General features: G+C 41.2%; 1 protein-coding gene across 2 annotated transcripts in view; it reads right to left on the bottom strand.

Annotated features, from left to right (window-relative positions):
* The window catches only part of LOC101833290 (multidrug resistance protein 2), a 65,133-nt gene that overhangs the window by 33,576 nt on the left and 18,483 nt on the right, over positions 1-13,074 (bottom strand). The window contains exons 9-16 of one of the 2 annotated variants that reach the window (XM_040735818.1): positions 12,656-12,827; positions 4,871-4,984; positions 4,615-4,725; positions 4,333-4,458; positions 4,038-4,241; positions 3,613-3,783; positions 2,431-2,592; positions 1,093-1,266 (exon numbers count right to left, since the gene is read on the bottom strand). In XM_040735818.1, coding sequence (XP_040591752.1) covers positions 1,093-1,266; positions 2,431-2,592; positions 3,613-3,783; positions 4,038-4,241; positions 4,333-4,458; positions 4,615-4,725; positions 4,871-4,984; positions 12,656-12,827 — 1,234 coding nt within the window. Of the gene's footprint in view, positions 1-1,092; positions 1,267-1,519; positions 1,634-2,430; positions 2,593-3,612; positions 3,784-4,037; positions 4,242-4,332; positions 4,459-4,614; positions 4,726-4,870; positions 4,985-12,655; positions 12,828-13,074 lie in introns of those variants that run through there. The other variant, XM_040735819.1, reaches the window with a different exon arrangement.

The following is a 13,074-nucleotide window of genomic DNA, read 5'->3' on the forward strand; positions in this document are numbered from 1 at the left end:
AGAAACAGAGCTCACACAAAGAGGATCCCGGCACTTGGAGTGACACGCCTTTAATCCCAGCACTAAGGAGGTGGAGACAGCAACGGTATGTCTATGTGGAGAGAGGTATATAAGGCAGGAGGAGACGAGAGGAGCAGGGCAGTCTGAGGATGCAGTCTGAGGACAGGGTCACCCCTTTGGTCTGAGCATTGGTAGAGGTTAAGACCTCCCTAGTGGCTGGCCACTCTGCTTCTCTGATTTTTCAGTACCCCACCCCTATCCACCATCCCCCATCTCCCCCGCACAATATCTGATTCTGAGCTTTTATTATTAAGACCTATTACAACTCATGCTACACTTTAAGATATGTAATATTTGTTTATGCTGTGGAATATTTGTTTAATGATGCAAACATATGTTGCATCTTTTATGCTGCATTTGTTTAACTCTGTGAACTCGTGTTGCTTTACCTGTCTTAAATACCTGATTGGTCTAATAAAGAGCTGAATGGCCAATAACTAGGGAGGAGAGAGAATTAGGTGGGACTGGCAGGCAGAGAGAATAAATAGGAGGAAAATTTAGGCTAAATAGAAAAGAGGAGGATGCCAGGGGTCAGCCATGTAGACACAATGCCAGCCACAAAGTAAAGAAGGAAAGCAAGATACAGAAAACAGAGGTAAAAAACCCAAAGACAAAATGTAGTTAAAGAGAAATAGGATAATTCAAGTAAGAAAAGCTGGCTAAAACCAAGTCAACTAAGGCTGGGCATTCATAAATAAGTCTTTGTGTATTTATTTGAGAGCTGGGTGGTAGGTCCCCAAAGAGTAAAAAAGAAAACAAATAACAACAACAACAACAACAAAAAACAATTATAGACCACTATAGTTTCTTTACATAAATCCTAAATGTAAAAAACTTCCTATGAATTTCTACTCTTCTGAGCTGACTGTAAAATGTTGTAATTTTGACTTCTGGAACAATCTATAAACATGACAGAAGGAATCTAAACAGTATCTTGTTTTACCTCCTACCCCAGCCCAACTCACCCAACTAACAGAGTCCCAAGGAGGGTCTGGGGAGCGTTTAGCATTGAGTCCACAGCCACACCCATACCTGGGCGTCTTTCACAGGGACTCTTCTCTCTAGGTCTTGTGGACCTGGGGTGCTTCTGCAAGTTTGTTTCCTTATTAAAGGGGATTTGAATTCTTTTGAAGTCAATTCAGAGACACTGGTGTCACTCTGGGAACCACAAGCTTCACTTCCCAGTTCGGTTTCATTTCCTCTAGTCTAAAACAAAAATGAAAGAGAAATTGGTTAGGCACAGACAGACAAGCCCATAAGCATTAACACTAAGAAAATCAGGAAATGTTCCAAGTTATTATGAGACAAGACAGGACTAAGCTACTACGCCTTCCCATGTGATGGAATGAAAACCACGTAATGAAAAGGACTGCCAGAAATGCAATGACTCCCAGATAGCCATTTCTGTGCTGCTTAGTTTTCAACCTGACATAAACCTAAGTATCTAGGAAGTAGTAACCTTAATTAAAACAATGCCTCCATAAGGCTAGCCTTTCAGCAACTGCATGGGGTGTTTTCTTGATTTTCGATTGAAATGGGAGAGCCCTAGCACACTGTGTGAAGTTCCATCCCTGGGCAAGTGGTCCTGGTTGTCTAAGAAAGGCTGAGTGAGCCAGAGGGAGCAAGTCAGTAAGCGGCCTCCACGACTCCTGTGGTCAGTCCCTCCTCCTGCCCCGCCTTGAGTTCCCTGGACAGTACACTGACCACAAGCTATAGCAGGAAACCCACCTGCCCTCCCTACGTTGTGTTTGGTCCTGGCATTTTATTACAGCAACACAAAGCTAACTAAAACAATCTCTTTTCTGGGGCGTTCAGTCAATCAAGTTTGCTTTGAACTGGTGCTATCAAAGGCAGTGCGGTATATTCCATAATAGGAATCACATCTGTCACTTCAAACTTTCCACCAGTCACATTAGCAAACATGAAAATGGATTAAAAAATCAATTTAATTACATATTTAATCTAGTGAATCCAAGATATTACTGTTATCCAACTTATTATAGATTCAATAAGTAACAATACAAAAAGCTACTGAGATATTTTGCTTTTTTTTTAATACTAGGCCTTCAGAATCCCCAATGTTCATTTTGTACTTAAAACATTTCAAAATCCAGGTTAACCAATATTTAAATGCCCAGGAGCCACATATGGCCAGCAGCTACCTCCAGGGGTGGATTATCTCTAAACCTTGTTAAACGTTAATTATGCTTCTTTCTTTCCCAGAAAAAGTAACACAGAACACTTGCCTGGTTCTGAATATCAAACCACTTTTCCTGCTTTTCAAGATAATCAAATCAAATCATCTACAACATTAAATAGTAATGTGTCATCACCAAGATAATTCTGGATGATCCTAGAGTTTCACCGAACCTGCATCATGACAACTCTGCAATAAATGCCCTTCTCTTTCATGAGCTTTTCATGATTTCCTTGCTCCACGATGACACCGTCATCAAACCCAGCAATAACGTCAGCGTTGCGAACTGTAGACAAGCGGTGAGCTATCACAATGGTGGTCCGGCCTTCTCTAGCCTGGGGAGAGGGAAACCTGGCTTTTAATACATGATAATTATATGTTAAAAAAAAACAGTAAATCTACAGAAAATAGTCTATGATTTCAATAAATATATGGGCATGAAGCTCCACTTTAGCCAAGGAGCTATTCATAATAGATAGCTCTGGTAGAGAAAAAAGCAGTTTTCTTCAATTGAGTAAAACTGTGCATCAGCCACAGTGCAGGGCAGGCCCTATGCTCAGGAAACTATACTCTGGTTTTCCATGTTTGTTTTGTGTTTGTTGTTGCTGTTGTTTTTGTTTTGTTTTGTTTTGTTTTTTGAGACAGGGTTTCTCTGTATAATAGCCCTAGCTGTCCTGAAACTAGCTCTATAGATCAGGTTGGGCTTGAACTCAGAGATCGCCTGCCTCTGCCTCCTGAGTGCTAGGATTAAAAGCATGCCCACACCACAAAGACAAACATTTGTTTATTCTAACAGACAGAAGAGAGAGACTATGAAGTTGGGTGGGTAGGAAGGCGAGGAAGGTTCTGGGAGGGGTTGGGGTTGGGTGGCAGCACTTGGAGGCAGATTAGAGGTGGATCTCTGAGTTCAAGGCCAGCCCGGCCTACAGAGTTAGTTCCAGGACAGCCAGAACTACTCATGTAACAAAACAACAACAACAACAAAGAATATCATCAACATATATTGTATGAAATCCTCAAAGGATAAAAACATCGTTAGAAAATAAATGAAACTTTTTTTTTCTAAGTAGGGTGCTCTATACTCTGGGGAGGTAGAGACTGAAAGATGCTGAGACTCAGACCTGCCAGTGTTGCCAAGACAGTGAGCTTCAGTTTCAGTGACACTATTTCAAAAAATAAGGTGGACAGTGGACACCAATTAAGAAAGAAAACCCATACATGTGCACACATGTTCAAGTGTACCCATGCACACACACACATACACACACACACAGTCACACATACAAGAAAAAAACATAAACAATGGAATACTATTATTTCTGTAATTCAGTCCTTTGTAAGCATAGCTCACAGACCTTATCCAGAGCAGCCTGAACCAAGGCTTCACTTTCTGTGTCCAAGGCTGACGTCGCCTCGTCCAGCAGGAGGATCTTGGGGTTGCGGACCAGGGCACGAGCAATGGCGATTCTCTGTTTCTGTCCCCCACTCAGCTGGGCCCCTCTCTCACCGACCAGAGTGTCAAATTTCTACAATTAGTAAAAAATAATACACAGGAAAATGTAGTAGACAACAACTACTCAGTTTACATTTCAATAGACTCACCAGCAATACAGTCTGGTCCTTGGCAACATGTATCTACCTCTAGTTGGTAGGGTGAGTGATGAAAAATCCACAGTAAACCAATTGTCCTCTAAGGAAGTTTCCCAAGTTCACATGGACTGAATCAGGCCAGGTCTCTACTCCCTGAACCTTGGGGTGACAGGGGGCAGACACAACTCACATGGGGCAGTTTCATGATGAAGTCATAGGCGTTGGCTTCCTTGACAGCTTTCTCGATCTCATCCATGGTGACGTCTTCTCGGCCATAGCGAATGTTTTCAGCGATCGTGGTGGCAAACAGCACAGGTTCCTGACTCACCACGCCAATGATTTCCCGCAGATACCTCACGTTGATGGTCCTGATGTCCTGCCCGTCAATACTGACCTGAAATAGAATGTGTGGTTTTCACACTGCAGAGATCACAGAGTCAGGATGACGGGCAGTGGTAACCGCTGCGGGCTGCATGTCCACTCACCACGCCCTCTGTGGGGTCGTAGAGCCTCTGCAGCAGCTGGACAGTGGTGCTTTTCCCACAGCCACTGTTGCCCACCAGGGCCACCGTCTGTCCGCTCTGCACCTTCAGGTTGAGGCCCTTCAAGATCTGCCAAGACAGGTGAGAAGCTGATGTTAGGGCCATTCCCAGGACAGATACACACACGTGAGTTCTATGAGCTGAAAGCTGAATTAAGTACTGGGTTTAACTACATAACATATATGGGATTATTTGCCTTATTGTCCCTATCAAACACCACCATACCTTAATTCCACTTCGAGATGGGTAGCTGAAGTGGACATTTTTAAATTCTAAATTTCCCAAAACATTGTCTGGTCTATGACCCTGTGTTGAGAAGCTGTCGATGCTTGGCTCCTGAAACAGACAAATATTTTAGGAGATCACTAGGTGACAGTGGCTACTTTGTAGCCATGCTGGGCAGAGAGAGGTGGTAAAAATGAAATTGATCCAATCAGAAGCATCTGTTAAGTAGGTGGAAAAACGGGCAGGTCAGACTCACATTATCAATTATCTTGAAGATTTCATAGGCTGCTCCTCTTGCATTTGCAAAGGCTTCTATGTTTGGGGCGATGTGTCCAATACTAAAAGTACCAAATAATATAGCCAAGAAGACCTGAGGATGGGGACCAAAGCGTGCAACTAATTAGCACTCGGCACAATTCTCCTCATGGTTCATTTTCTTCTCACATAAACAATTTCATTTCAAAATGACAATGACTGACAGTCAATTGACAAGAATAAAGAGTATTGAGTACCAAAATATTATTTATTTACTTACTTACTTATTTGGGGGGTGCTGAAGACAGGGTGTCTCTGTGTAATGGCCCTAGCTGTCCTGGAACTTACTCTGTAGACTAGATATCCGCCTGCCTCTGCCTCCCGAGTGCTGGGATTAAAGGCGTGTACCACCAACGCCCAGGTGAGTACTAAAATATTTTAACTTTATGACTAAGAGATTCATGTTCCAATGACAGTAATCAGCATATGCAACTACTGCACACTATACACATACATCAGAATATTATATTGTAGTCACCAAAAGTAAAATATTTGGCATTCTTTAATTAAGATTAAAAACTCATGTGAATTAAGTTTACACAGGTAATGTGCTTAGAATCCGGAATAGTCTTGCTTGCTTCATCACCCAAGGGCATACTTTCTGTACAACCGTCATATTAAATAGCAGGATTTTATTGTCAAAGATGCAGCAGCGTTTTCACCTAGACTCGCACAAGAATAAAATGAAATAAACACAAGGAGACCAGGTCAATCCCTGGATGAGTACTGTACTCTTTGGGACTTTCCCGATCTGTGGCCTCAGGTTGCCCTGATGCAACCAACTCCGCAATGCTCTCTCCCTTATGCAGCACACAACTGAGACACGCTCAGTGTCCCCAGCTCTCCTCCCTCCGCTGTCTTCATGAAGTCTAAGGGACAGCTATTTGGGGCTTTGTTCTCCATTTTATTCAAACACTTTCTTCTTGTTAGTAAAGGCTCATCTTTGCTCTACTGGAGCTTTACGAGAACTGATGACACTACTTGTTTCCAAGCCATATAGGAACACGACTAGGTATCACGATTAGTCTTCATGACAGCTCTCAACGTTACAGCAGTGCTCATATCCCATCTGGCTGGCAGAAGAAGTAACAGAAGCCACAAGAGTTTAGACAGCTGCTCCAAGTCACACGGCTGGCAAGTCCAGCTGGATTTGACCACAGTGTGTCTGATATAAAACCCTGCAGGCACTATTGGGATTTTGTAAGACAGATTCTCACTCAGTGACCATCGGATGTACATTGCTCGCCCAAAGGTGGGGTTGTAGCTCAAGGGCAGAAGAGATATCTTGGCTAACGTGTATGAAGCTCAGCTTCTATATTCAGCATATAGATAGATAGATAGATAGATAGATAGATAGATAGATAGATAGATAGATAGCACTATTTCTCCACATCACACTAAGCAGGACACAATTCTTATTACAACCTAAGCTCTTCTACTTAAAAGCACTTAACTTCATAAGAATAAAAACTACCCTAGGGGCTGGAGAGATGTCTCATACTGCTCTCGCAAAGGACCCGAGTTCAGTTCCCAGCACTCATTTGGGCAGTTCAAAACCACCAGATAACTACCTGTAGCTCCAGTTCCAATGGATCTGACAACTTCTTCTGGCTTCCATGGCACCCGCACACACATGCATATAACACACATACACATAGTGATAATAAAATAAATTTTTTAACTACCTTAAAAATTGGAGGGGAGGGGAGCCTACTGCTAATCAAACAGACTCATAAATGGTGTTTAAAAAAAATAGATGCGATTGTTACATCTGTACCACAAATCTGAATTTTGTGCTGATATTTTGCTTGTGCTCTAACAAATAAATTTTGCCTGCAGATCAGAGGGTGGAGCAAGCCACGAGTTAGCAATAGAGGTCGGGCAGTGGTGTCATACACCTCTAATCCCAGCACTAGGGAGGCAGAGATGGGACTATAAAGCAGATAGAGACAGGATCTGGCCCATTCACTCTGAGGATTCGTAGAGGTAAGAACTTAAGTGGCTGACTCCTTTACTTCTCTGATCGTTCAGCATTTACCCTGATATCTGATATCCAGGTTTTTCTTATTAAGACCAATTAGAATTAGCTCTACAGAATTTTGATAAAGAGAATTGCTCACTAGACATGTGGTACCTGCCTATGATTGCCAAACTCAAAGCTGAGTTTAAGGATAACCTGGACTACATGGTGAAACGATCAAAACATAAAAAGGTACTACATTAAATGATCCAAGAAAAGGAGGCAGGCCATGAACCCAACATGCTTGTCTTCAAATGAAAGAAAACAGCACCTAGTACTTGTACAGTTCTGCGAGGCAGAAAACCTCTAAACAGAATTTGGTTTTACAGAGAGCAACAATTTACATTTCTATAAAACTGTGAGGTGTATCAGCTATCATTCAAAAGATCTTTCACTATTTTTGTTTGAATATTAAATCAGAACATAAGAGAAACACCTTGTATGAAGTTTGTCAAAAAGAAACCATCTCATGCAATGTGGGTTCACAGCAGAGAGGTGACTAATGTATTTAGTCTACAGGTCTGGAATCACCTTTTCTGAAAATACTTCATGTATTCAGAGATTAAATTCGGCCAGACCTTGCAACCAAGTTAGTAATATGCCCTAAGACCATTTGAAACCACATAGTCACTGTTTCCCTAATGTGTGTTCATCCAGTTTAGCTTGCCATACCTAGGACTTCAGATATACTTATATTTTATTACCTAAGCTAAATGCATAGCTTCAATCTTATCTATATTTCCATATTCGTGACCCAGAAGACAGAAGAATCTCTCTCTCTCTCTCTCTCTCTCTCTCTCTCTCTCTCTCTCTCTCTCTCTCTCTCTGTGTGTGTGTGTATGTGTGTGTGATGGTAATAATTTGCTATAAACAGGCAACAAACTGAAAACAACTTTAAAGAAAACCAGTATCTAACATAAATGTTGGGGAAATCAAGTGTGTATAGGATCTACCTGCAGTTTTGGGGTCAGAAAAATAGCATCTTCCCTTGTAAAACTCTATTAAATTTTTCAGTAAAAAAGAATTTTTCATTGCTATCCAATACCATGTTTTTTCTGTGCTGTTCAATGAATATAGTGCAAAGTCCTTTGTAAGGACAGAGAGACATCAGATCACAATTAACAAGACAAAAGACACAGGAGACTGGCACTCTGACCTACAATCCCACGACCAGAGTCTGGGAAACAGAACGAACCTTCAACCAACGACTGATGGAAGCAGAGGCAGACACCCACAGCTAAACACAGAACTGAACTCAAGGAACCCAGTGACAGAGAGGGAATGATGAGCAATGGGATTAAGTCTGGGCTGGTTTAACCCACAGAAACAGCTGACCTGAACAAGTGGGAGTTCTTGAACCCCAGACTGATGGTGAATGTCAGTGAGGAGACCCAGGCAATCTATGGGGTCTTGGGTAGTTGATTAATATTCATCCCTGGCACACAAATGGACTTCGGGTGCCCATCCCACAATGAGGGATGCTCTCTCAGCCTAGACTCTTGGCCTAGAGTCTAGGCCCTGCCCTGGATGAAATGACAGACTATGGACACCCGCCATAGGCCTCACCCTCCCTGGGGAAAAGAGTAGGGATTGGGGTAGGGAGGAGTGGGGGGTTGAAGGGAGGATGGGAGGGAGAGGGAGAGGGAGCTGGGATTGACATGTGAAGCAACCTTGTTTCTAATTTACATTTAAAAATTTAAAAAAAGACACAGGATGCACATACACACAAAGAGACAGACAGACACATATATTCTTCTGGGTCAGGAATATGGAAATATAGACAGTTAAGATTAAAGCTATGCATTTAGCTTAGGTAATAAAATATATCTGAAGTCCAATGTATGGTTAGGTATGGCAAAACTTAAAATTGGAGAATTCAAATGTGGGCTTATTCTTAGTTGTGGTAGTTTGAATAAAAATGACCCCAATATATGAATATTTAGTCACGAAGGAGTGGAACTCTTTGATAAGATTTTAAGAATTAGGGGACATGGCCTTGTCGGAATAAGTTTGGCCTTATTGGAGGAATTATATCACTGGGGGTGGGCTTTGAGGTTTCAAAAGCCTGTGTTAGGTTTATTCCACTCTCTCTGTCTGTCTGTCTCTGTCTCTCTGTCTGTCTCTGTCTCTCTACCTTCAGATCAGACTGTAGTCCTCAAGTACTTCTCCAGTGGAAATGGAGATCTTAATGGGTCAAAATAATAAAAATCTGGAGTCAGATATAGAGGGAAATGCTGAGAGATTAGAGAGAAGAATCAAGCCACAGCCATACCTTACCCCCGTAGCATCTCAGCAGACAAGAGAGTTCCTGCTTCTCCCTGCTTATATCTGTTTCTGCCCAGCTATCTCACTTCCTGTCTGTCTGTACAGACCTCCAGACCTCTATGGTTATCTAGTGGCAATCTCCATTTCTGACCTTCAGACAGGCTTTATTTGTACAAACAAGATATCACGAGATATCCCCTAAAAGGTTTAACTAAGATAGGAAAAACTATATACAATAAGGACAATAAGTATATATAATAAATACAGGCAATAAGTACATTAACAAAGTCTAGTTCATAGCATTTGACAAATTCAGAGAAAAATACTCCATTATTTATTTTTTCTTGATGGATCCAAAGTCTTATACATTATTTACTTTCTATTCTATTTTGCATTATCAAATTATCTTTTAATGTCTTTCAAACCTATTACACTTAACACATTTTTAGATGTGTCACCCAAACGTTTGGCAAGAATTTCCATGTAAAGCCTGACAAAAACTTAAAAAGGGTTCTGAATACACAGAAACAGAGTCCCACTAGACTTCCTAGTCTCAGTCTCATGCAGGCCATGGTGCAGAGACTCCGTGGCATTTGGGCTTGAGCACAACATAGCAGATCATCCCCCACTCCTGCCCCGTGGTTCCCAGGGGCTGTCTGCAAGCCACACAGCATGCTGCATGGGAGACTCAGCGTTTACTCATATAGACAAGAAAGGTTTATGGGCAATGTGCTACAAGCTGCTTGAGAGCAGCATAGATCAGAGTCCAGGCAGTGAGCACAGCTCCCAGAGCTGATGGTGAACACACCCCCACTATGTTATAAGACAGATTCAGAGGAAAAAACCCTTTCAATGGGTTATAGTGTGTTTAATAATATATGCAGACTTGGGAGAGAAAAGAAAAATGATAAAGTCCTTAGAAAAGAAATAAGAGTAGCTGTGTGTGGTGACGCATGCCTCTAAACGCAGCACTTGAGAGGCAGAGGCAGGTGGATCTCTGTAATTTCAAGGCCAGCCTGGTCTACAGAGTGAGTTCAAGGACAGTCAAAGATACACAGAAAAATCCTGTCTCAAAAAACCAAAAAATAAAAACAAAAGAAATGAGTAATATAAAAAGGCCACATAAAGATGGACAATACACTGAGAGGCTGCATACTGTATGTTATTGGGTTTTCTTTGAATTGTTTGACTGGAAGGAACAACTGCTCAAAGACACTTGATTACAAATGCTGCTGGATTAATCGAATCTATGTATTTTAGAAATGCCTTGACTTCAAAATTTAAGCCTAAGGACATGTTACTTTGGAAAAGAGATTCTGCTGTTGTTTCCACAGAAAATGAAAAACTGTGGATTCCTTCCAGACTAATATGGTTTGATCAAGCCAGACCCCTTGAAGCAATAGCCCAGGAGATCCAAAATCCGAGACAGCAGAGACCACGCAGGCTCACAGACCACTATAAACACAATTTGGCCAGGGTTATGGATTTCTCAGGACCCTCATGGGATTGACAGCACCCATAAAATAGCAGGAAGCAGTTTGGAGAGAACTACACCCAAATTCCCAAATACTACTTACAAATGTTTGTTTTTATTTACATAGGGATGACTATAAATGGTTAATGATCACAGTCAATCTGCTTTCTAAAGCAAAAGGGGACTATGATATAGAAATGCATGGGTATGGATTTTAGTTTATTGATACAAATTTAAGGTCAACTTTGCTATATGTATACTTCTACTTTTGTTTAGGTATTGTGTTTATACAGCTCTTTTTAAAATGTATAATTAAATACAGATTATAGATAGCCACCTATAATAGTCAAAACTTATGTTAGATTTCCTAGATATGCAGAGATAACATTAGGATGGATAGGTATTCTTCAAAACCTTTCAAAGACCTACAGAATACGGCATTCAAAATGGTGACTTATGCTAGATTTCCTAGATATGCAGAGATAACATTAGGATGAATAGGTATTCTTCAAAACCTTTCAAAGACCTACAGAATACGGCATTCAAAATGGTGACAATGAGACACAACTGCTCCTGCGAGCACCAATTAAGTCAGAGCGGAAGATGACATCAAAGAAACTTGTTATAGAGTTTGCCTTCAGTGTGGCAAGACTGGCCTACTGGTCAAAGAACTGCCCTTGCCTCAACAACTGACAGTAAGCACACTGTCCAAACTGGACAAGCAGGTTACAAAGCAAAGTGACTGCTGAACTTGCCAAGAGACAGGAAGGTACTCCAGGGTTCTTCCTTTATAGAAAAAAGCAACTGACAAACTTTGCCACTACAAGACAGAACAAACTCCTACTTCATTAAAAACTCTGCCAGACACTATGGCCTATGGGCTGAAGATGGCTGCCCCAATATTACAGAGAAACTTTGGGTGACTGCCCAGGCAGCAAGATGTCTCTGTCAGTTCTAGAGTTTATATATCATCCTTCTGGGGTCTTTGATGGGATATTGGAAGAGACCCATGAAGTTCAGCTAGTTTAGTCTAGAGCATGAGACTCTTAATCTCAGGACATGGGTTCAAGCCTCATATTTGGCATCACAGGGGACTCACTGAATATCCCAGGCTGACCTGAAACTAAATATATAGACCAGGCTGGCTTCAAGTTCACAAATATCTGTCTGTCTGTGGACAGAAGTTTCTGTCCTGCTGCCTTCTGTCCCAAATAAACACACAGAGGCTTATATTAATTATAAAACTGTTTGGTCGATGGTTCAGGCCTTTTATTAGCTAGCTTTTTCTTAATTATTAATCCATTTCTATTAATCTGTGTATCTCCACATGGTCTTGGCTTACCAGTGATGTCTGGACCTGTTGCTTCCTCAGCAGCTACATGGCATCTCCCTAGCTCTGCCTACTATCTTCTATCCCTGTTTGAATTTCCTACCTGGCTTAATCCTGCCTGTCCATTGGCCAGAACAGTTTTATTCATCAGCCAATAAGAGAAACATACATTGACAGCATACAGGACAACCCCCATCATCCAGCACCATGTCTACCTATGTGACACCATGCTCCCCACCATGATGATGATGAATGAACCTCTCAAACTGTAGGCAAGCCCCTAACTAAATGCCTTCTTTCATAAGAGGTGCTTGGTCATGGTGTCTCTTCACAGCATTGGTACAATAACTAAGACATTGGTTTATAATGCTTGAAGAGGAAGACTTGTATTTTTATTCTTTAATGCAACACTGACACATAAAGAATAAGTATTCTTAAGATATATGAAAGAAAGACAACAATATTGACTTGTAGAACCATCCAATTTGCTCTCGACTCTTGAACCTAGTGACTGTTTGAATGAATGTTTCTTTATAGCATTCAATAGGTTTCAAAACATTCTTCTAAGGTCAAATTAAAACTACTCAATTTAAATGGCATTGTTAATCAGTCCTTTTATAAATCACATGTTACTTACAGTAAGCACTTGTCCAACAGAGTATTCATTTGAGAGGACCAAGGAGGTCCCATACCAGAATGCCAGTGCATATGATGCATATACCAATAAGTACGCAATACCTATGGAAATGTTGGCTGTGATAGCTTTCTTTACTCCAACATTTTTAGCTTCTTCTAAGTTTTTATTGTACCTGGAAAAAAAAACAGAAATCATTCTATGTAGTCATAAACATCGAGGAACGATGTCAATGCAACCAGGCAGCTGCTTGAATAATTGCGATGTACCAGCCTGCTTTCTTTCTCCCCATACTGCCCCTAAGACGTACTATGATTTTATTCCTTCACTGGAAAGCAAGCAGAGGCTTGAACCTTTCCTGGCCTTAGTAATAGTGAAATGATAAAAAAAAAATACCAAAAGCACGTATTATCATAGACACG

The sequence above is a fragment of the Mesocricetus auratus genome, unplaced genomic scaffold, assembly GCF_017639785.1.
Source record: "Mesocricetus auratus isolate SY011 unplaced genomic scaffold, BCM_Maur_2.0 Super-Scaffold_100051, whole genome shotgun sequence".
Classification (NCBI taxonomy): domain Eukaryota; kingdom Metazoa; phylum Chordata; class Mammalia; order Rodentia; family Cricetidae; genus Mesocricetus; species Mesocricetus auratus.